Source organism: Onychomys torridus, chromosome 1, assembly GCF_903995425.1.
Source record: "Onychomys torridus chromosome 1, mOncTor1.1, whole genome shotgun sequence".
Lineage (NCBI taxonomy): Eukaryota > Metazoa > Chordata > Mammalia > Rodentia > Cricetidae > Onychomys > Onychomys torridus.
The window spans coordinates 81,091,413-81,115,269 of record NC_050443.1 but is presented as its reverse complement, the minus strand read 5'-3'; the positions used below and the strand labels follow the sequence as shown (position 1 = coordinate 81,115,269).

The following is a 23,857-nucleotide window of genomic DNA, read 5'->3' as shown; positions in this document are numbered from 1 at the left end:
ATGCCTTCATCACCAGTACTGAAGCCCAAAAGAGGCTGACTAGTTCCATCCTGAAAGTCAATGGCAAAACCAGGTCCCTGAACATCCCAGCACCCACATCAGTTGGCTCACTATGGCCTGTAACTCCAGTTCCAGGGAATCTGATGTCTTCTGCTGGCTTCCACGGGCATTGAATGAATGCTGTACACATACATACTCAGGCACACAAATGCATACACATACAATAATTAATAAATATTTTTAAATGTTCATCAGGAACCAGCAAGATGACTCAGCAGGCAAAGGTAACTTCCTGCTATTAAGTCTGATGACCTGAGTTGGATCTCCAGGACCCATGTGGTGGAAGGAAGGAACTTATTCCTACAAGCTGTCCTTTGACCTCCATTAGCTGTGGCATGCTGCATGTGCTCACTCATGAACATACACTTACACGCTTTCCTCACACACACATACCCACACTGTTGTGAGTCTTCCTCTATCCCACCAGCTGGCTCCCAAATCATAACATGGAGACTTATTATTAATTATGAAAGCTTGGCCAATAGTTTAGGCTTGCTTCTAGCCAGCTCTTTTAACTTAAATTAACCCATAGCTTTTAATCTACATTCTTTGACATGGCTCAGTTACCTTTACTTTGTAATGCCCAGGCTGCTTGCTCTGTGTCCTGGCATCTCTGCCTTCTTCTTCCCTGAGTCTTCTCTGCACCAAAAATATTGACTAGCTATTGGCTGTTTAGCTTTTTATTAAACCAATCACAGTGACTTATCTTTACACAGTATAAAGGGATAAATCTCTTTAAAGGGATTTCCATAACATTTCCTCCTTTTTGTCTAAATTTAAAGGAATGGTTTTAACTCTAATATAATAAAACTATAAACAATAATGTAGGCAGACTTTTCTGTTCTGCCAGCTCACTCCCAAATAACCACACAGAGACTTATTATTAATTATAAATGCTCAACCAATAGCTTAGGCTTGTTGCTATCTAGCTCTTACAACTTATATAAACCCATATTTCTTATCAACACTCTGCCACATGGCAGTACCTTTATTCAGCACAGCAAGTTCATCTCCTGCTTCCTCTATGTTTCTTGGTGACTCTACTCTCCTTCTTCCCAGCATTTTCTGAGTTTGGCTCTCCCACCTAGCTTCTTCCTGCCTAGCTATTGGCCAGTCAGATCTTTATTAACAATGATAGCAACACATTTTCACAGTTTACAAAAGGATTATTCCACAACAGAATAAGAATTATCAGGTAAAAATTACATTTACAATGCCCACTCCATTTGTATTTGGCATCTTTGGAGAAAATACTCCATTATTTATTCTATCTTGATGAGTCCAAAGCTCTGTACCTAATTTACCTTCTATCATAACTAAGGAAAACTGTAACTATAACTACCTAGTCTTCAACTCCATCAAAGAACCCAGAAGGACATACTATTACCTGAGTAAACAAGAAGTGTAGTGCAAGCCACTTCCAAACCTATAGAAATAATAGACATCTGGCTGCCTGGGCAGTCACCCAATGTTCCTCTGCAACATTGGGGCATCCAATCTTTGGCCTACAGGCCTAAAATGTAGGAAGATTTTTCTACGAAGCAGGAATTTTGAAGGAAGTCCTGCCTTATCTTGGCTAAGTTCAACAGTCTTTTTCCTTTATGTCCTGCTTGTCTAGTTTGTATAGCATACTGTCAGCAGTCAAGGCAAGAACATTTTGTTTGTTTGTTTTTGAGACAGGGTTTCTCTGTGTAATAGTCCTAGCTATTCTGGAACTTGCAGTGTAGACCAGGCGGGCCTCGAACTCACTGAGATTTGCCTGCCTCTGCCTCCCAAGTGCCGGGATTAAAGGCATGCGCCACCACTGCCCGGCTCACTTTCTTCTTTTGATTCAGTCCTGGACTCCAGCCCATGGACTAGTGCTGTCAAGGAAAGACCATGTTTTCCCTCAAATGGCTAGCTTTGCCACAGTGAAAGCAAACTCCATATGGAGGTTCTTCGATGCCAACATCATTTTTTCTGAAGCAAATTGGTGCTGCCACAAACAGTCGTGTCTCACTGTCATGAAAAGACTCAGGTTATTAAACACCTTAAATGCCATATTCTATAGGTCTTTGAAGTGTTTGGAGACCATCTATGGATCTAAATATATATGTTTAACCTTGAAAACATACCTAACATGACTGCAAGTTTGATTGTTATAGGTGACTAACTACTAGCCTGTATTTCTTTATTATCCTAAATAGTTTGTAATAACAACTTTCAAGGACTAGAAATTTACATTATATTGTTAAACGAGCTGCATAGGTATAATACCTTAAACAAGAGTAGAAACTTATGTACAGTATGTTCTAACAAAAATAACCTTAAATTTGTATCAATATACAAAAATCCATACCAATTTAAAACATGTGAGACTTGTGGTTGTTCAAAAGTAGACTCAATAATCCGCCTTTTTATCCCATTATTTCTATACTATGTCCCCCCTTTTTCTCTTCAGAAAGAGTTCCCAAGTCTAATCTCCTTTGTTCTGTTTTTTTTTCATGACCAATAACAATTTGTAACCAATCCCCCTAAACAATTACACACATCTATAACCCATCAAATAACCAAAAACTACCCACCCCATCTCTTAGGAGTGTGGGCATTGTGTTCCCTAGACTGTTTCCTGTTGTCTGGGAGTGCTGGCATCTTTAAGAGATGCTGAAAAAATTAAGATGGTGGTCAAGTCCTGGGGAAGCTAGCTGTTGCCCATTCTCAGTGTGATGAGATAATGTACGGTTCATCTAAAGTTCTGGCTAGAGAAGTCTGTGAGTCTGGACCATCTCAGCCAGCAGTCTGGAAGCTGTTCTGGATGCAGAACTTCGAGGAAATGGCAACAGAGACATTCTGAGAGTCTGGACCACCTGGGCCACCAATTTTCATTGGTGTCTGGTCCCCTTGCTCTGAAAACACATAAACTTTCAAAGGTAACAAATATATTTACATTAACACAAGTATGATATATGCAATGTGCATAAGTCAGTTAAAGATTTTTTTGTTGTTTTATGTTTGAGCAAGTAAAATATAGGTTGCTTGTCTTGTAGGTTTTCTGTTTTTGTTTTTGTTTTTTTAATGTTTATTTCTTTATCTCTGTAGCCAAGATTTTCAGGGGGTCTTCCCCAAACAATTCAGATCTCTATCAACCTTGAATGAATCCAGTCTTTCATTTTCTGTAACATATTTTTTTTACTTCTATGGGAGCCCACAATTGACTCAGTTTCCTAGTTTGAATCTGAAGTCTATTCTGAGTCAATAGAGTTCAAGCTTGCTTGCTCCATGGCTGTGAGAAAGTCCTGATTAACCCGCAGTTTCCTTGGAGGGCTGTGAGAAACTCTTGATTAGCCCACAGGAAGGAACATACTATCTAGCTAGATGCAGGCTGCTGAAGCCAGCCAGAGCTACATCAAGACAGAAAATGAAACTGTCTGCTTCTTGATGCAAAACAGGATAGATAGTGGTTGAATGCCTGTGTTGTGCATTGTTCTACTCCTATCCTTCAAGACCGTATATAAACTGGTTGTGGAATAAACTTGGGGCTGTTCAGCATTGACTGGCAGTCCTTTTAACTCTTTTCTGTCTTCTTCATTGTCTCTACAATCCGCATGCCTCCACCCAGATACCCAACTGACTGTTGGCAGACTCTGACAGACATTTTGAAGTTAAGACATTTTAAAAGTATATAGGTTGGTTTAATTTAGCAGTTTCCATAATCCAGTGTCTCTCAGCAGCTGTTTATTAAAAATCAAAACAAAAGCCAATATAACACCATACAGGATCCAGACTCCCTGTGTATTTCCCATCTCTATGTGGCTGATTCTTTTTTTATTATTTATAAATGATTTACTTTTTTCTATGACTATCTATATCCATTTTTTTTCTTTCTTAAGCCTACACACATTTTTAAACACATTGTAACTTGTCTAGAGTTGTTTTTTGTTTGTTTTCTGTCTGAACCTGCTTTACTGCATATCTGTAACCTTTTCTGTCTGCATGAGCAAAATTTATACCATAGAGTTGCTTAGCTCATGGCACACTGCCCCCAGGCTCAGGGGTAGATCATCTGCCTAGCAGGCACATAGCCCTGTGTTCAATACTCAGCTTTGGAGAAAAAAGAAAACTACACTGAGAGGCCAGGATGTGGCTCAGGTAATGAGTATTTATCTAGCATGCTTGAAGTCCTGGATTTGTTTTCCAGCATCCCATATACTGAACATGGCAATAAAAGGCTAGTCAAGAAGAGGGGGGTCAGGTACTGAGATGTCCTTCCCTTCCTGTCAGATTAATAGAAAATCCTTTTCTGGATTTCATTTCTAACATGGATCTCTTTCTGTAGCCTAGGCAGGCTTTGTACATAAAATCCTCCAGCCCATCGAGAAACTGTAATTACAGGCATAGCTATCAAGGCTGGCTCTTTATTGACTTGCTTCCCCGCCCCCCCCCCCCCCCCCCCAGACAGGTCTTGGTGAGTAGCCCTAGCTGGTCATGAATTTGCAGAGAATCCCATTGCCTTTGCCTCTCAAGTGCTGGGATTTGTGGGAGCCCACAGAGGTTACCTAATGAGATCTGAGCTTGCTTTACTGGCAGGGATGCATAAGAGGATTATTGGAACATAGGCCTGGGTACCAGATGTTTAGAAGGTTCTACACTTGTTCTATCTAGCAAGGGAGAGGTCTTTTGCCTTGCCCCTTGGCATTATTATAAAAAGCCCCTTTGAATAAAGTTCTGGGCCAGTAGATATTGATCCTGGTTCTGCCAAAGCTATCCTGTGTTTCTGTCTTCCCTCTCATCGGTTAGGCCTATCATTCTACCTAATATTTCTTTTTCTTTCTTTCTTTCTTTCTTTCTTTCTTTCTTTCTTTCTTTCTTTCCTTCCTTCCTTCCTTCTTCCTTCCTTCCTTCCTTCCTTCCTTCCTTCCTTCCTTCCTTCCTTTCTTTCTTTCTTTTTTCTTTTTTTGGTTTTTCGAGACAGGGTTTCTCTGTAGCTTTGGAGCCTGTCCTGGACTAGCTCTGTAGCCCACAGAGATCCACCTGCCTCTGCCTCCCTAGTGTTGGGATTACAGGCGTGCACCACCACCGTTTAATATTTCTTATTCCTCTCCCCTCCTCATAGGAACCCTGTAAAAGGTGGGGGCTGGTCCCCCACAAGGATTTACAGCTGTTTAGTCTCAAATCCTTGGAAAAATGCCTGAGGTGCCTTTCTAACATATCAAAGCAGACCTGGCTGCCAGGTTCTCCCAGCATCCTTCAGTACCTACCAGTTACAAGGTATGCATACAAGGCCTGGCATACTCAGACCTGAACCCTTGAACTCTCCAGCTCAGAGGCTGGGCTGCCCTTCTCCCAGAGGCCCTTCCCTATATAATCCAGTCATTTTGGTTTCTTGGTCTTTTTTTTTTAATCTGCCCTTTACCCTCCTGACCTTTTGGTCTGCTCTCTCTTACTCCCTAGCCCTGCCCACCCCCCACCCCCCATCACTTGCTCAGGGTCATGCTTACTCTGGACTCTCCCAGATGTTCCTGCCTCTGGCTATGCTCTCCCTTTTACCTACAATAAATTTTCTCCTCCACCAGACCTGGGAGCAGTCAAGTCCTTCCTTTTTATTTCTTTTTTTTTTTTTTTTTTTACTCTATACCCAGCTTTTCTTGTTGACTCTTTTTTCTTTCTTTCTTTCTTTTTTTTTTTAAAGACAGGGTTTCTCTGTGTAGTTTTGGAGCCTGTTCTGGAATTCGCTCTGTAGACCAGGCTGGCCTCGAACTCACAGAGGTCCTTCTGCCTCTACCTCCCAAGTGCTGGGGTTAAAGGCATGTGCCACCACTGCCCAGCTCTTGTTGACTCTTAATGCATTCCTGTGGTACCTTGTAAAACACAAACTTTTTCAGTAGTGTGGAAATATCCTACCTCTGTTTAGGCCTCATGTCAAGTCATTCTCTTTTCTACCCCCAGAAATTAGTTCCACTCATACATCCCACTCTGGGAAATCTTTCCAGCCATCTCCTCTCTGTGTGCCTATTTGTTCTTCATTCATCTCTGCATGCTGGACCTTTGTGGCCACTTAGACCTTGTGGTGGTTTGCATGAGATGTCTCCCATAGTCTGGGCATTTTGAACTTGGTCTCCAGTTGGTGGCTGTTTGGGGAGATTTAGGAGGGACAGCTTTGTTAGGGGAAGTATGCCACTGGAGGAAGGCTTTAAGAGTTTTCAATTACCAGGTTGGGGATTTAGCTCAGTGGTAGAGTGCTCGCCTAGCAAGCGCAAGGCCCTGGGTTCGATCCTCAGCTCAAAAAAAAAAAAAAAGAGTTTTCAATTACTTATACTACTTAGAGTTCTTTCTCTAGGCTGGGGATGGCTCAGGGGTTAAGAGTACTGACTGCTCTTCCAGAGGACCCAAGTTCAATTCCCAGCACCCACGTGGCATCTCACATCTGTTTGTAACTCCAGTTTCAGGGGACCCGACACCCATGGCAAAACACAAATGCACATAAAACATAAAGTTCTCTCTCTGCTTCCTGTTTGCAGTTTGAGATGTGAGCTCTCAGGCCTTAGCTTGTAGCTTTAGTGCCCAGGCCTGCCTGCTGCCACACTTCCCTACCATGATGGTAATGAATTCTTATCTCTCTGGAACTGTCAGCCCCAAATAAACTCTCCCTTCTATAAGTTGCCTTGGTCATGGTGTTTTATCACAGCCAATAGGAAAGTAATTCAGACAGACTTCAACCTACAGCTGCTCACTAAAACATCAGTCTAAGAAAGCCACCCACTCTAGTCCCTGAGGAGAGATGTCATTCTGTACCCATGCTTTCCTCCTAGCAAAATGTGCATATCTGAAGCAGGGCAGGAGACAGTGCCATTTTCTCACAGATGCCCAGGGCCTGGGTTTTGAATGGGAGGAGCTGGGAAGTTAAGGAACCTAGGCGTTCATCATAGAACACAAATGATAGTGTTGTGGTAGCTTGACCAAGCTTGGCCAGAAATGACTGGAGGGAGTCCCTTGCAAAGGTCTTGTAGGGCAGATATACCCAAGAGTCAAAAAGGCTTTGAACAGCGAGGTGGGGCCTGCTTGTAAAGAAGTACAAGCAGAATTCCCAGCTGGCTGAGCTGGAAGTTCTGAGAAATGCAAGCAGGAGAGGGGGCCTAAAGAAACAGCAAGGAGTCTGTAATCCTAGGAATGCTGCTCCAGGATGCCTGGCAGAGTTGTCTCTTGCAAATGAAGAACATCAGACTTGCAGACAGAATCCAGTGTGTCCACAGCTCTGAGGATGGGAGGTGTGAAAGGCATGTGTGTGGGCTGGCACTCAGAAAAGCTCAGGATCTTCTCCCCCTACAATCTGGAGGCCTTCTCTTACTCCTTGGCCCTTAGTCCCTGTGCTGGGGTAGTGGTGGTGTGGGGTTGTCAATAATCTTCATGTTATTACTGCCTGGTCACAAGGCATTTGCAGCCTGGGCCAGAAGGGACTCTGATGGTCAGTCTTGCTGCTAATAAACTGCTAGCTCAGGGAGATACACCCTGGACTGGTGTTATAGAATGTTATTTTAGAATATGTTACATTTGTTTATACTGTGGAACATTTGTTTAATGATGCAAAGATGTGTTGCATTATTTTATGTTGCATTTGTTTAACTCTGTGAAGCTGTGATACTTTGCCTTTCTAAAATACCTGATTGGTCTAATAAAGAGCTGAACAGCCAATAACTTGGCAGGAAAGGATAGGCGGGGCTGACAGGCAGAGAGAATAAATAGGAGAAATCTGGGAGGAAAGTAAGAAAGAGCGAGAAAAGGAGAGGAGGAGGACTCCAGGGGCCAGCCACCCAGCCAGATATGGAATGACAAGAAAAGAAAGGATATACAGAAATGGAAAAAGGTAAAAGGCCAGAGGCAAAAGGTAGACAGGATAATTTAAGAAAAGCTGGCAAGAAACAAGCCAAGCTAAGGCCGGGCATTTATAAGTAAGAATAAGTCTCGGGGTGTATTTATTTGGGAGCTGGGTGGTGGGCCCCCCAAAGACCAAAAGAGCCAAAGAGTAAAACAACCAACATCAGACTGGTTCCAAGGTGACTCCTGATTCTGTGCCTCCCTAATCCTAGCACTCAGGCTCCAGATGGGTACAACACCTCAGCATTCCGGGCAGTATCAGGTCTCAGACCCAGACAAATGGCTAATGGAGATGCCTATTAGCATATCAAAGTTGAAGCTGGCCACCAGGTTCTCCCAGTGTCCCTCAGTCCCTACCTGTTACAGGGTCCTCCTGGCTAGCACACCTGGCCCCCTACCTTAAACTTCTGCTGCTCAGGGGCTGGGCTGTCCTTCGCTCAGCAGCTCTTCACTATAGAATCCAGTAATTTTGCCTAAACTGGTCTTTTGCCCTTTCGGTCTCCTCATCTGGCCCTCCCTTCCCCTTTCTCCTCACATGGCCCAGTTCAGGGTCATGTTCACTCTGGACCCCTTCAGATACCTGGCTATGTTCTCCTTCATCTCTACAATAACCTTCTCCTCCACCATACCTAGGAGCAGTCATGTCTTTTTGTTTCTTTTGTTTTTCTGTTTATTCGCTTGTTTGTTTGTTTGAGACAGGGTTTCTCTGTATAGCTCTGGCTGTCCTGGAACTCACTCTGTAGACCAGACTGGTCTTGAACTGAGAGATCGGCCTGCCTCTGCCTTCCAAGTAATGGGATTAAAGGCCCGTACTACCTACCACCACCCAGCTACTCCCTCTCCCCCACCCAATACAGGCCAGACTCTGAGGCTTATCAAAGGGTAGGGGTTTACCTAGGCCCTGAGCTCAGTCTTCAACTCAGATCCTCACTGGAAAGGTTACTTATTCAGAAGCTGTGGAGCTCAGGAGCATTGCCCAGGGGACAAACTTCACTCTTCACAATAGAGGAGCCACAAAGGCCAGTTAATAATCTGCCCCCAAGTCAGAGGCAGGTTCTACCACCCAGGACCTCCAGCTTCAGGCATTGACAGATACCTGGCCCACCCTTCCCTAATCAGTAGGCTCATCTTCAGCGAACAAACACTCCTGGAGTGTCACAGGATTCAGGTACACTTCTGAGGCCACGGAGAATGCAGCCAGTCAGAATCAGGGACCTCCTGGGAGCTGGTCTCTTTGTAGGGCCGCCTTCTTTGGCTAATTTTTTCTCCAGAGGGCAAATTGCCTCCTCTCCTTCCTCCTCGTCCTCTTTATCCTTCCTTTTTTCTTTATCCCTGCATTCACCAAGGTATTACCTTACCTAAATTTCTGCTGACACACATGGGCTGGCAGCTCCCACATTTATGTGCAACTTGGAACCTTCCCTGGGGCCACATACACACAGATACCTGATCAACAGCTCTACATTTTCTCCTGCTCAAATCTACTCCTTTTCCAACTGCAGCAGCACCCTGGGCTCCTGAGTGGGGGATTCTGTTTTGGCTGCAGTGGTATGTGGGAAGTGTTAAAATTAGCTCAGATCCTTAAAGGACCATAAAGACTTATAACAGGAGTAGGAGGTGAGTGAGTGGAGAAGAGAAGGGAATCTGGACTTTCAAATCACCGAGGCTCCATCAGAAGATTTAGACCATAAGTGATTTTATAACCGGAAGTGGGTAATGATTGGGCTGTCGAGGTTGGGGGAGACTGGTAGCTCATAGAAGTTGGGGGCTTGGGACCTTCTTATTCTTACAGCAGGCCTGGAAGTTGGAAGCCTGTGCTCTTGTGATGGTCTTGCCGTTGGCTCTGCTGTGGTTCCCTGGGTCTCATTCTGCTCATCTGCATAACAGGAAAAGGATGGTGGAAGTGGATGTGACTATCTGAAAGGATCCTGGATCTTTGCAGCTCAAGCCACAAAGATTTTGCTTTTGTTTTTAGGGTTGAGTGTTTGGCTTTTCATGGGCTTTTGTTTGTTTGCGATGCTGGGGATTGAACCCAGGGCCTCAGACAAGCCCTTGCCATATACCCTGAGAGCCAGCCAGTGCTATCCCTACAGAGGCCTGACTGGTGCTGCTCACATGCAATAATTAACAGCTGAGTGGCCTTCGCCCAATCTCAGCCTCCATTCCTGGGCTCCATTCCCACTGCCTGCTCCACAGCCCCGTCTCCTAGGCCACTAAACCTCAGCCGTCTGCTGGAATCAAAGCAAAGGGAGTCTAGAGCAGAGCCGAAGCCTGAGCCAGTCTGAGAGCTGCCTTGGTTCCCAGGTATGTCGCCTAACACTTCTCATCAGGGACCACACACCCTACGGTACCCCACCCCCAGCACACATTAAAGAATTTGCTGAGTTGGAAAGGCCTTCTATATGCCTGAAGCCCAGAGAATCTGGAGGTGGAAACTGAGGCCCAGATCAGAGCATGGTTAAACTGTGAGGTAGTAAGTAGTGTCTGTCTTTTAACCAGAACTTAAGGCTTCAGCCCTTCAGCCAAGTGCTGGGCTCTTAGCCCTCCTAGTCTGGGGGCCCCTAAGTGGGGTGGTAATGGCAGTAGCAGTGTCACAGGTGGACTAAGATCTGAAACCCTGACTAGGGAGATGGTGACTGAACTGGAAGAATGCAACTCACAGGGAGACAGAGAATACTGGCTGAATGAAGAGAATTCAAAAGACAAAAATTTTAAGAGACCATTGACTGGAGAAGATCCAAGGAGGCAGGCCTAGGGGACTCGGCAGGAACTTGGGACATTTTAGCTATTTGGAACATTTGGAAACAGGCCTGGGGGGCAGGGTCTGGGGAAGGGTCAGACATGGGTGGGTAGTCCCTACTGTTGGACTTAATTAAGCATGGCCCTCAGCCAGGTCCAGCTGGTCACACATATATGAAATTGACTATTTACCTGGTGACTCCTTTTTTCTTCTACATTTACTGGTCCGGTCATTTGTGTCTGCTTTCCGCATGGTCAAGCAGGGAGTGGAGAGCGGCCTGGGCTGGGCCCGCTCTCTGAGCTTTAACCTGTTGTGCGCTGAGCAGGCAGGTCTTGTTTTGCCCCACAGGAGTTGGACACACCTGGTGCTCCAACAGGACTGATTTCTCTGGCCTGGACTCGCCACAGATCAGAGTAAGTGGATTAACAGAAGCATGGCTGGGTCCTGGAGGGAATGATTTAGGAGAAAGAATAAATGGATAGACACTGGGATAAATAGAAGACTGCTCTGGTCTGGTGGTGTGAGCCTGGAATCCCAACTGCTCTGGAGGCTGAGGCAAGGCAATGAAAAGTTCAAGGGCTGGGCCATACGATGAGTTCAAGATCAGCCTGGGTGATTTAGTAAGACCCTGTCTCAAAATACAAAGTGAGTCCGGTGGAGGTGACACACACTTTTAGACCCAGCACTTGGGAGGCAGAGGCAGGGGGATCCCTGTGAGTTCAAGGCCAGCCTGGTCTAGAGTGAGTTCCAGGACAGCCAGGGCTATTATACGGAGAAACCTTGTCACGAAAAACAAAACAAAACCCCCAAAAACAAAGAGAAAGAAGGTTTGTGATACAGTTTAACAGTAGAGTACTTAGGTTCAATACCCAGTACTACAAAAATAAAGGCTGGGGTGGGGGGGGGGCAATGGACTAATGCAGAATTATGTTTTGTGGAGCCTAGAAAGCTGGATGAGCATTCAATTGCAGGTTTACTCTAGCCTAAGCAGTCTGATGAGAGTCTGTCAGGACACCCAAGTTTGGGGATTTTTTTTTTTTTTTTTTTTTTTTTTTTTTTTAATGTGGGGAATCTCACCATCTCAGGCTGGTCTCAAATTTGATATGGAATTGAAAATGACCTTGAATTTTTAATCTTCCTGCCCCTACATTCTGAGAATCCACTACCAACCAAGCTATATCTCCAGTCCCAGGATACCAAGGTCTTTTTTTGTTTTTCCCAAGACAAGGAGGGTTTCTGTGTGTCCTGGATCTAGTTCTCTAAACCATGCTGAGATGTGCCTTCCTCTGCTGGGACTAATGGCATGCCCCACCACACCTGGCTGGACACCAAGTTCTAAGGGAAATGTAGTCATATGGAGACAAGATACACCTGTGAGCTTGGAAATCCATAAACTGAGGACATGACTATGCCAAGGTATGGCCGAAGGGAAGGTTTTTATTGTGGACATGAGGCAGAGTACAGCCAGAGGCATCTGGAAGAGTCCAGAGAAAGTAGTAGATTGAATATGGCCGGCAGACTGGACTGGGCCATGAGAGGAGAGATGGGGAGAAGGGGTGGAGTGGGGTGTGAGTGGGGTGTGAGTGGGGTATGAGTGGGGGATTGAGACAGGGGCAAGAGGGAGGGGCCCATGAGAGGAGGACAAGAGAGAAAACATAGCTGAAATACCAGGGTCATAAGGGAATGAGAAGGGGGAGGGATGCCCAAGAGCTAGAGAGGTTAGAGTTGGGGGCTGGGTAGGTAGAGCTGAGGCTTGCAGGAAGTGCTACTGAGGGAGCCCGGAGGCTAGCTGAGTTTAGGTGTGCTAATAGGCACCACAGACAGCCATTCCAAAGGAGCTCCTTTTGGACCTGACAGGAAGTACATTTATTTTATCAACTCTTGAATGAAACACAGGCTTGGAGGGAGGTGGAGAGGATTTGTGGGAAATAAATTTGGAACTTTAGCAATTTGGAGCATTCTGAGGGGGGAGGGGACAGGTTTGGACAGCAGTCCCTTCATGAAATTCAGTGTCTGAAGTCAAAAGATAGTAAGAGGGCCAAGGCAACCCCTGCTCTGTGGGAGTAGGCTCCTAAGTCTCCCGAGATCCCAGGGCTGTACAGCTCTCTGTCCAGAACTCCCCTAGGCCAGAGTCTCTGGGAGGGGCCTGTTGAACTGCCCAGGTGATAATCCTGAAAAGAAAAAAAGAAAGAAAAAAACCTGGGTGTGGCTGTACATGCTTATAGTTCCAACCTCCGTAGGAGGCTGTTCTTCAGGATTTCTTTCTCTTTTGTTTTTGTTTTTTGAGACAGGGTTTCTCTGTGTAGTCCTGGCTATCCCGGAACCTACTCTGTAGACCAGGCTGTTCTACTGAGATCCGTTTGCCTCTGCCTCCCAAGTACTGGGATTAAGGTGTGCAACACCACCTCCCTACAACCTGTATCACCTTTTATAAAATCTTTAAAAATTTTATCTCTGAAAACATTTGCCTCCAAGGATTTTGAATACAGATGTGGGGAAACTCTAATTGTTTTTGAATTGCCTTGTTTGAGTCTCAGGACCACTGAAGTCAAAAATGCTGTGACCAGTGACTGTCTTCCCAGCGTCTGAGCCTCACAGAGTCTGGGAACACTGACAGGAGGAGGTGACACAGGACCCAGGAGTGCAGGCACCACCCACTGGAGCTGAGTACACTCTTGGAGGTTCCTCTGACCATAGCTCTTCCTTCAGGGTCTGGCATGGCTCACCTGATGACTTTGCCGTTGCTGCTCCTGCTGATATGGGTGGCCCACTGTGCCCAGTCAAGAGCTACTCGGTCCAGAACTGAACTGCTCAATGTTTGCATGGATGCCAAGCACCACAAAGAAAAACCAGGCCCTGAGGACAATTTACACAACCAGGTAGGACGAGGAGCGACCCACCCCTGGGGTGACGAGGAGCTGACTGAAGACTGGTGGGTCAGGAGAGAGAAGTAGCTGGCCCCAGTCTATGGTGGAGGTGGGCAGACCTGCTTGAGGAGATGGTCAGTTTTCTCTAATACGGGTGACTTTGACAGTACATGATGGCTGCCAATTGTCAGTATAATGCTAGTAGCTCGTCTTCTTGGTAGCTGGGTTTTGACATTGCACAAATAAGGAAGTAGGCTGAGGGAGGAGTTTGGAAAATGGAACGGGCAGACCATTGTGGTGGTTCTGGGTTTAGGTTGAGAAAGACTCCTCTGGGGGTCTCAGGGAAGAGGCTGTATGCTGTCCAAGGTCGCTCTTTTCTGCCAGCCTTTGAGAAAGGAAACTCTCTCATACCTGCCAAGCATTTGGAGCCGGGCATCTGGCAAACATTTGGACTGGCCCTCACTCTTGTAGGGCCTGAGGTCTCTGCACTGTAACAGATGTTTGCCATAGCCTGTTTATTATTCAAAACCTACCTAAACATTTAATAAAATCAGTATGATGCAGCAACTGTAAAGTAAAATAACAGAAGGTCAGCTCCTGGGGAGTCTGAGACAGGAGCATAGTCTGACCCTGGGACTTTTTTTTTTTTCTTCGAGACAGCGTTTCTCTGTGTAGCTTTGTGCCTTTCCTGGAACTCACTTGGTAGCCCAGGCTGGCCTCAAAATCACAGAGATCCACCTGGCTCTGCCTCCCAAGTGCTGGGATTAAAGGTGTGTGCACCACTGCCCAGCATCTGACCCTGGGACTTTACAGTCAGATCTGTGTCTCAAAAAGCAAAAAATAAGGACCGGAGAGTTAGCTCTTACAGAATACCCAGCATCCACATGGTGCTAATAACCACCAATAACTTCAGTTCCAATGCTCTCTTCTGATTCTGCAGGCACTGGGCATGCAAAGGTCATGTACAAAACAATCATACATATAAAATAAAGAAAGCTAATAAATAAACAAACAAATAAATACATAGGGCTGGAATGTAGCTAGCTCAGTTTATAGAGTACCTGAAGAGCATTCTAAATCGGATCCCCAGCAGCACCTAAAACTGGTTATATTGGCACATAGCTGTAATTTGAGCCCTGGGAGGTGGAGGCAGGAGGATCAGAAGTTCAAGGCTACCTTCAGCTACATAGTGAGTTCAGTGTCAGCCTGAATACACGAAACCCTGTCAAGAAAGAAAGGGAAGAAGAGAGAGACAGAGACAGAAAGGGAAAGAAAAAACAAAATTTTTGGAGGGGGGGGGAGCAGGGTTTTATCATGTAATTATGGCTAGCCTAAAATTCAGAGTTCTGCCTGCCTCTCGAGTGCTGGGATTAAAGGCGGTGGCCCAGAAAGAAATTTTAAAAAGCAAAAGGAAAGCAATTTGAACTGACGAACATCTTGACTCTATTAGCTGAGAGCTACCACAGTTCTATTTGCTTTTTTTTTTTTTTTTTTTACTTATTTTTATGGGTATTTTGCATGCAAGTGTCTGTTTTTGTATTTATTTTTATGAGTATTTTGCATGCACATGCCTGTACACCAAATGCAGTTGCTGCAGAGGCCAGAGGAGAGTGCTGGATTCTCTGTAACTGGAGTTGTAGATGGCTGTAGGCTTTCATGTGGGTACTGGGAACTGAACTCTGGTCCTCTGCAAGAGCAACAATGCTCTTAACCACTGAGCCATCTCTCCAGGCCTCATTTGACGTTTTTTAAATTACATTTTAAAGTTTATTCTTTGAGAATGTCATACATGCATACAGTATATTTTGATCATGTCTGGCCCTCTCACTTCTACAAGACAACCCCTCCTTCGTGTTCTCTCACTTTGTTTTTCACCCCCCCCCCCACCTCTCTCTCTGTTGGGTTTTTGGTTTTTGAGACAAGGTTTCTCTGTTTAGCCTTGGTTGTCCTGGAACTTGCTCGGTAGACACCACCAACTGAATAAAACAACAAAAAATTATTTTGAATGTGTATTTTATTTTATTTTATTTTGGTTTTTCGACACAGGGTTTCTCTGTGTAGCTTTGCGCCTTTCCTGGATCTTGCTTGGTAGCCCAGGCTGGCCTCAAACTCACAAAGATCCGCCTGGCTCTGCCTCGCGAGTGCTGGGATTAAAGGTGTGCGCCACCACCGCCCGGCTTGAATGTGTATTTTAAAACCTTTAATCCCAGCATTTAGGAGGCAGAAGCAGGTGGATCTCTGTGAGTTTGAGGCCAGCCTGGTCTACAGAGTGAGTTCCAGGACAGCTAGGACTATTACACAGGGAAACCCTGTCTCAAAGAATAAAACAAGGGGCTGGAGAGATGGCTCAGAGGTTAAGAGCACTGACTGTTCTTCCAGAGGTCCTGAGTTCAATTCCCAGCAACCACATGGTGGCTCACAACCATCTGTAACAAGATCTGGTGGCCTCTTCTGGCCTGCAGGGACACATGCTGTATACATAATAAATAAATAAATCTTTAAAACAAATAAAACAAATGGCTGGGTGGTGGTAGTGCACACCTTTAGTCCCAGCATTTGGGAAGCAGAGGTAGGTGGATCTCTGCGAGTTCGAGGCCAGCCTGAGCTACAGAGTGAGTTCCAGGACAGGCTCCAAAGCTACACAGAGAAACCCTGTCTCAAAAATCAAACAACCAAAAAACAAAAATAAATACTTTGCTATATACTAATTTCAAGGCCAAGTGTCTTCTTCCTTCACTAATAAGTATGTGTTGAGCATTTATGTAACCATCTGGTGGCGCTGCAAGTCTACACACCTTTCTCTTGCTTTTATTTATTTATTTTTCCAAAGCAATTGGCATTTTAAAAAAAATCATTTTATTCCTTATTTCCTAGAAAAGTGCCTGGCTTAGCTTGAATGGGGGCTCAGAAAAAATTAAAATGAGCCTGGCGGTGGTGGTCACATGCCTTTAATCCCAGCACTTGGGAGGCAGAGGCAGGCAGATCTTTGTGAGTTCGAGGGCCAGCCTGGTCTACAGAGAGAGATCCAGGAAAGGCGCAAAGCTACACAGAGAAACCCTGTCTCGGGAAAAAAAAAAAAAAAAAAAAAAAAAAGAATTAAAATGAATTAAAACCTGGGCATGTGGTCAGCCATGGGGGTGTTAGACCTATCTCTGTGAGTGCTAGATTGGCCTGATGTATGTATATGGTGAATTCCACAACAGCCAGGGTTACATAGTGAGAACCTGACTTTAAAAACAAATAAAAAGTTGGATATAGTGGCACACATCTATAATATCAGCACTTGAGAAGCAGTGTGTGTGTGTGTGTGTGTGTGTGTGTGTGTGTGTGACAGAGAGAGAGAGAGAGAGAGAGAGAGAGAGAGAGAGAGAGAGAGAGAGATTGATTCAGAAGTTCAAGGTCGTTCTTGGACTCTGAGGTTTTGTCTCAGAAAAGCAAGACTGGGCATGAGGACCTGAGTTTAATCCCTAGGACTCATGTAAAAAATGCCAAGCAAGGGACAGAAGTAATGTGTTCTTATAACTGCAGCACTGAGGAGATAGACAAGTGAGTCCCCGTGCTTACCAGCAGTTAATATAGCATAATTTGTGATCTCCAGGCTGGTGAGAGATCCTGCTTCCGAGGAGGGAGACTGCCTGAGGTTGTCTTCTGGTCTCTGCACATATATGCACACACACACACACACACACACACACACACACACACACACAGGCACATGTGCATAAGAAAAAATACTGAAAGAAACAATATATGTGAGTTAATGATTTTTTAATTTGTTTTACATATTTATTTTTAGTTTTTTGGGTTTCTGATGCAATAGCTTAGCTGTCCTGGCACTCACTCTGTAGACCAGGCTGGCCTCGAACTCACAGAGATCTGTCTCAAGAGTGCTGGGATTAAAGGCATGTGACACTACCTGGTGATTGGTGTTGTTTTTTGTTTGTTTGTTTGCTTGGTTGTTTTTTTGTTTTTGTTTTTGTTGTTGTTGTTGTTGTTTTTGAGACAAGGTCTCTCTGTATAGCCCTGACTGTCCTGGAACTCACACTGTAGAACAGGCAGACCTTGAACTCAGAGATCCTATCTCTGCCTCCTGAGTGCTGGGATTAAGGGCATGTCCCACCACACCTGGTATGAATTAGTGAATTTTTTTCTTTCTTTTTTTTTTTTTTTTTTCAGAGCTGAGGACCGAACCCAGGGCCTTGCTAGGCAAGTAAGTGCTCTACCACTGGCTAAATCCCCAACCCCAAATTAGTGAATTTTTTAAAAAAATTATTTTGGGGCTGGAGAGATGGCTCAGCAGTTAAGAGCATTTACTGGCTGTTCTTCCAGAGGTCCTGAGTTCAATTCCCAGCAACCACATGGTGGCTCACAACTAGGTCCATAATGAGATCTAGTGGCCTGCAGGCATATATGCAGGTAGAACACTGTATACATAATAAATAAATAAATCTTAAAAAAAAAAAAAAAAAAGAGCACTGACTGCTCTTCCGGAAGACCTAGGTTCAATTCCCAGCACATACATGCAGGCAAAACACCAATGCACATAACATACAAATAATAAAGTATTTAAAATTTTGTTTTTATGTGTTTTATTTGCCTGTATGTACATCACCTTCGTGCCCAAGAAGGTCAGAAGAAGGCATCAGATCCCTTGAAATAGGAATTACAAACAGTTGTGAGCTGCCATGTGGATGCTGATAACTAAATCCTGGTCTTCTGCAAGAGCAGAAAATGCTCTCCAGGTCTCAGGAGTTAATGACTTTTGTAAGGATCGTACCTCTTGGGCTCCCACAGCCAGCCAAGGCTCAGCAGCAAGTGTTTCCCTGAGTGATTGGCTAGGCAAGCAAGGACTTAGTCAGTGCAAGGCTGCGTGTGGACTATTCTGTCTGTGCTGACCATGGACTTGGTCCTGGGTTTCCCATCACAGTGTAGTCCCTGGAAGAAGAACTCCTGCTGTTCCACCAACACAAGCCAGGAAGCCCATAAGGACATCTCCTATCTGTACCGATTCAACTGGGACCACTGTGGGAAGATGACAGAGGACTGCAAACGGCACTTTATCCAAGACACCTGCCTCTATGAATGCTCTCCTAACCTGGGACCTTGGATCCAGCAGGTATGAGTGTCCCCACAAAGCCAACAGGGCAGCTGTGCTCTCCAAATATCTCCTACAGGCTCTGCCTCCAGCTCCGGTTCTGCTCAGGCTGCATTTCTGAGGTTCCTGAGCTCAAAACCACCTTCGTCATCTCGCAGGTGGACCAGAGCTGGCGCAAAGAGCGGATCCTTGACGTTCCCCTGTGCAAAGAGGACTGTCAGCAGTGGTGGGAAGACTGCCGCACCTCCTTCACCTGCAAGAGCAACTGGCACAAGGGCTGGAACTGGACCTCAGGTAGGCGTGGCTGCGGTAGGAGGGGCCGCGGCATGTCTCCGGCCTGGAGGCTGTGCAGCTGTTGTATGAAGAGCTGGGGTTTTGAGGCTGGCACAACCAGAGATAGTTCTAGCATACTGGCTAAAGGTCTTCCATCATTTATATAGGGTATAACCAGTGCCCTGTGGGAGCCTCCTGCCACCTCTTCAACTTCTACTTCCCCACGCCCGCCGCTCTGTGTGAGGAGATCTGGAGTCACTCCTACAAACTCAGCAACTACAGCCGAGGGAGCGGCCGCTGCATCCAGATGTGGTTCGACCCAGCGCAAGGCAACCCCAATGAGGAGGTGGCGAGGTTCTACGCTGAGGCCATGAGTAGAGCTGGGCTCCACCGGGCCTGGCCACTGGTGTGCAGCCTGTCCTTAATGCTGCTCTGGGTGTTCAGCTGAGCTCCTTTTACTGTCTGATGCCCAGGGAGCTCCCTGCCTGGCTTAGCCTCCCAGCTCCCAGCCTCCTTTGTGGTGGGGCCTCTGACAGCCTGTTTAAATAAACCAGACATTCAACCTGTCTTATGAATTATTTGGGTGTAAATGGGAATATAATTATTTTGCTTCCTACGTTCCACTGATTGAAGTTGTTTAAAGTTGGTTAGTTCCCTGTTCTGACATTTACCGTGGGCTAGTCAGACATTTCCTAAGCTGTACCACACTCATAGCTCTTGACTTCATTTTTCATATGAACTCTAACTTATAGCCAAGCCCAGGATTTTACCCTATCCATCTATCTATCCATCTATTTATCTACCTATCTATCATCTATCTACCTATCATCTATCTATCTATCTATCTATCTATCTATCATCTATCTACCTATCTATCATCTATCTATCTACTTACCTATCATCTATCTACCTATCTATCATCTATCTATCTACCTATCATCTATCTACCTATCTATCTATCTATCTATCTATCATCTATCTATCTACCTATCTATCTATCTATCATCTATCTATCTATCTATATCTATCTATCTATCATCTATCTATTCATCCAACTATCTATATTTGGCTTTTCAAGACAAGGTTTCTCTGTGTAGCCCTATCTGTCCTGGAACTTGCTTTGTAGACCAGATTGGCCTAAAACTCACAGAGGTCCACTTGCCTCTGGAGTCCTGGGAGTAAAGGTGTGCGCCAGTACTTTGGCTGATGATTTTACCATTTTAAATTCGACCTCAGCAGGGCTAACCACTCTGTGATGTCCTCAACTCTCTCATGGAAGGGGTGGGCACAGGAGTATGGGTGTATATGGTGCATATATGTCCCGATCCTGGCCAGGGTGCTCATATGTGAGAAGAGTTACGGGAACCTTTGGGAGCTGCTGTGTGGGTGCTGAGAAATGAACACAGACAGGTCCTCTGGAAGGACAGCCAATGCTTTTGACTGCTGAGCCACCTCTCTAGCCTTTCTGTGGTGGTGTGAAGGAGAATGGCCCTCTTAGGCTCATATAGTCAATCCTAAACACCAGGGACTGGAACTCTTTGACAGAATTGAAAGGATTAGAAGGTGTGACCTTGCTGGAAGAATTATGTGCCCCTGGGGGTGGGTTTTGAGGTTTCAAATAGCCCATGCTAGGCCCAGTTCTCTTTTTCTTGGTCTGAGGATCAGGATGTAGCTCTCAGCTACTTCTCCAGTACCATGTCTGCCGGCTCCCATGATGCCAATGGACTAAACATCTGGAACTGTAAGCAAGCCCCGATTTGATGCCTTCCTTTCTACGAGCTGCCTTGGTCCACGGTGTCTCTTCACAGCATAGATCAATCACTAGGACACTTCTCCAACTTGTGTTTTGTTGGGTCTCTTCGTGAATCTGGAGTTCACCAATTAGGCTAGACTAGAAGGCTTAGTGAACTCCCAGATTCCACCTGTCTCCACTTCCCAGGAGAGACCGAAGGTTGCAGATGTATGTTATTTCATCCAGATTTTCACACGGGTGCTGGGGATCTGAACTAAGGTCCCTGTGCTTGCCTAGCCAGCATCTTATTGCCTGAGGCATCTCACCAGTCTTACAGTAATGTTTCTTTCTTAAAGTGTGCGTGCGTGCGTGCGTGCGCGCGCGCGTGTGTGTGTGTGTGTGTGTGTGTGTGTGTGTAGGTACATGAGCATGCGGGTATCCCTGGAGACCAGAAGAGGGCATCAGATCTCCTGGGCTGGAGTTATAGGCAGTTATGAGCCACCTCACCTGGTGTGGGTGCTGATTTTGGTCCTCTGGAAGAGCAGCAAGTGCTCTTAATGACTCAGGCATCTTCTCCATCCTGTACAGCAACATTCCTAATAATCTAGAAGTTTAATAAACTAACATTTATTTCTTGAATAAGCTACCGTGTTTATTGTGGATTGCTAGGGAGCTTCTGCTACTGAATTGGGATCCCAGGGTGACAGACAAGGTGTTCTGTGGGGGCAGGAGGTGATTCTATTTTATAACACACTCCATGAGACAACACAAGAGAAGTCGGATTCTGTACAAGCCCTTCACACTTCCACCATCCATCAGTTGTTTCACTGACAAAAGAAGTCATGACCAAGCCTAAAATCCAGGAATTCTAAAAAATGTCATAATTCTATTAAGTTCCAGAGGGAACAGAGCCACCAGATCTGTCAAACAATCCATGGCCACTACAAAGACCTTACGTTGTGCTCGTTAGCATATCTCTGTGGAAGGGTGTGTTAGCCTTTTTTTCTTCTCCATGACAAAATACCCAAGGACACACTTAAGGGAAGACTGTATGCTAGCTCGAAATCTCAGATAGTTCCATTGTTTCTGGGTTTATGTTGAGGCAAAAGGCCAGGGCAATGGGAACATGTGGAGAGGAAGCTGATCACTATGAATCATGGTGGACAGGAAGTATAGAGCAAGCAATAGATGTGAGCCTTCAGGGCATGTTCCTAGTGACCTACTCCTGAGTCTCACATCCTCCTTTCTACTGTCTCCCAAGAAAGACACTGGGTTATTTGTTTCATAGTTTATTTTGAGACAGAGTATCAAATATGTAGCTGCCCTAAAATTCACATGTAACCCAGATTGGCTTTGAATTTACGACACTCTTCCTCAGCTTCCCAAGTACTGAGATTACAGGTGTGAGACACCATGTCTAACTTGCCATCATATCATAAATCTATCAATGGAAGGGTTCATTATCAGGTCATCCATCGTGGTCTAATCCTTCTTAGTACAACTTCTAACAGAGGCCCAAGCTTTCAACATAATTCTTTTTATTATTTTTTAAATTAATTTTTATTTACTTGAAAAAAGGTCTTACTAAATAGCCTAGTTAGCCTCTATGCCTGCCAGGCTAGTCTCACATTTACAGAGATCGGTCTGCCTGACTTCTAGGTGCTGGGATTAAAGCTTGCACCATCACACCAGGCCCAATTAATCTGCTTTTTATTTATGTGTCTATGAATGACCATGCATGAATTTTTTCCCCTGAGACGGGGTTTCTCTGTGTGGCTTTGGAGCCTATTCTGGAACTCACTCTGTAGCTCAAGCTGGCCTCAAATTCAGAGAGATCTGCCTCCCTCTGCCTCCCAAGTGCTGGGATTAAAGGCGTGTGCCACCACTGCTAAGCTCCATGCATGAATTTATGTGTACCATGTGAGTGCAGGAGGCCAGAAGAAAGGTCAGGTGCCCTGGAACTGGAATCACAGCCCATTGTGATCTGCCAAGTGGGTGTGGGCCTAGGAACCAAGTCCCAGTCCTCTGGCAGAGCAGGGATACTTTTAAACATTAAGCCATCTCTCTAGCTCCAAGTTACTAACATAACTTTTCAGTGGGATCCCACTGAGAAGGGCTAGCTCTGTGAACCTACACAAATGACCATATCAACATGAAAAGCACAGTGATCTACTGGTCACCACCCTAGTCTTGTCTGAAGACTAATGGGGAGACAGAGGCAGCCTAATCTCTGAGTGTGAGGCCGGCCTGGTCCGTGTAGTAAGTTCCAGGGCAGTCAGGGCTATATAGTGAGATTCTATTTCAAAAAATGAGAAGGAGGCCTGGGAGCGGGGTTTTTTTTTGTTTTGTTTTGTTTTGTTTTTTGGTTTTTGGGTTTTTGTTTGTTTGTTTGTTTTTGTGTGTATGTGTATAGCAATCAGTCCAGAAAGAACTCTGTTCTTAAAGCAGGCAGTAGACAAATCCAGTTGAGACATTTAGGGGAGTTGCCCACTGACCAAGGACTTTTTGAAAGAGAATGTTTATTCCAGCTGCCACAAGTATAGCCTGCTAAATTGAGGGTTATAGACCAGAGCCAATGGGGGAAAAGATAATTGTATGACTAATCAAATATATATATGAAGGACATTACCCAAAATAACAGGATCATAACCACAATCACATCTCCCTCGTTAACTTGACTCATTCCTTTAAAATTATTTCTCGGGTAAGCATCTCTCTCCATGTCTTCTGCTGAGAGAATGAAAATTTCTGGAAACCCAAGTCCCAGGCCTCCAAGAGTTTGACTCATGCAAGTGTTACTTTAAGGCAGTGATGTCAGCTGCATGAGTCTGTTTCCTGTCAGTACATTGTGGGAGGGATCTTTAGATAGACAGAGTGGAGAAGAGAAACCACCTATTGATGGTATCAGATGGTTAGGGCAGCCTATTCATTTCCAATATCAGTAAGAAGAGGCCAGGCAGCAGTGGTGCGTGCCTTCCATCCCGGAGGCAGAGGCAGGTGGATCTCTGAGTTCAAGGCCAGCCTGGTCTACAGAGTGAGTTCCAGGACAGCCAGAACTATACAGAAATACCCTGTTTCAAAAAACAAACCCCCCCCCCAAATAAACAAAACAAAAAAAATCAACCAACCAACCAAACAAAAACCAGAACGAAAGAGAAGGATGTTTACTGGGATGTGACAGCATAAACCTACTGTCCCTATGGATCAGTGGTGGCGCACACCTTTAGTCCAGCACTCAG

The 23,857-nt window shown here is 45.2% G+C and overlaps 1 protein-coding gene across 2 annotated transcripts; it reads left to right on the top strand.

Annotated features, from left to right (window-relative positions):
* Positions 1-9,990: 9,990 nt before the first annotated feature.
* On the top strand, positions 9,991-19,453 carry LOC118570044 (folate receptor alpha). 2 transcript variants are annotated; one of them, XM_036168414.1, is made up of 6 exons: positions 9,991-10,215; positions 11,000-11,064; positions 13,361-13,530; positions 18,446-18,634; positions 18,772-18,907; positions 19,054-19,453. In XM_036168414.1, the coding sequence occupies exons 3-6, from the start codon at positions 13,369-13,371 to the stop codon at positions 19,332-19,334; spliced, it is 768 nt and encodes a 255-aa protein (XP_036024307.1). In that variant the 5' UTR covers positions 9,991-10,215; positions 11,000-11,064; positions 13,361-13,368; the 3' UTR covers positions 19,335-19,453. The 2 variants fall into 2 exon arrangements, with proteins under 2 accessions (XP_036024307.1, XP_036024315.1); XM_036168422.1 differs by lacking the exon at positions 11,000-11,064.
* Positions 19,454-23,857: the final 4,404 nt, after the last annotated feature.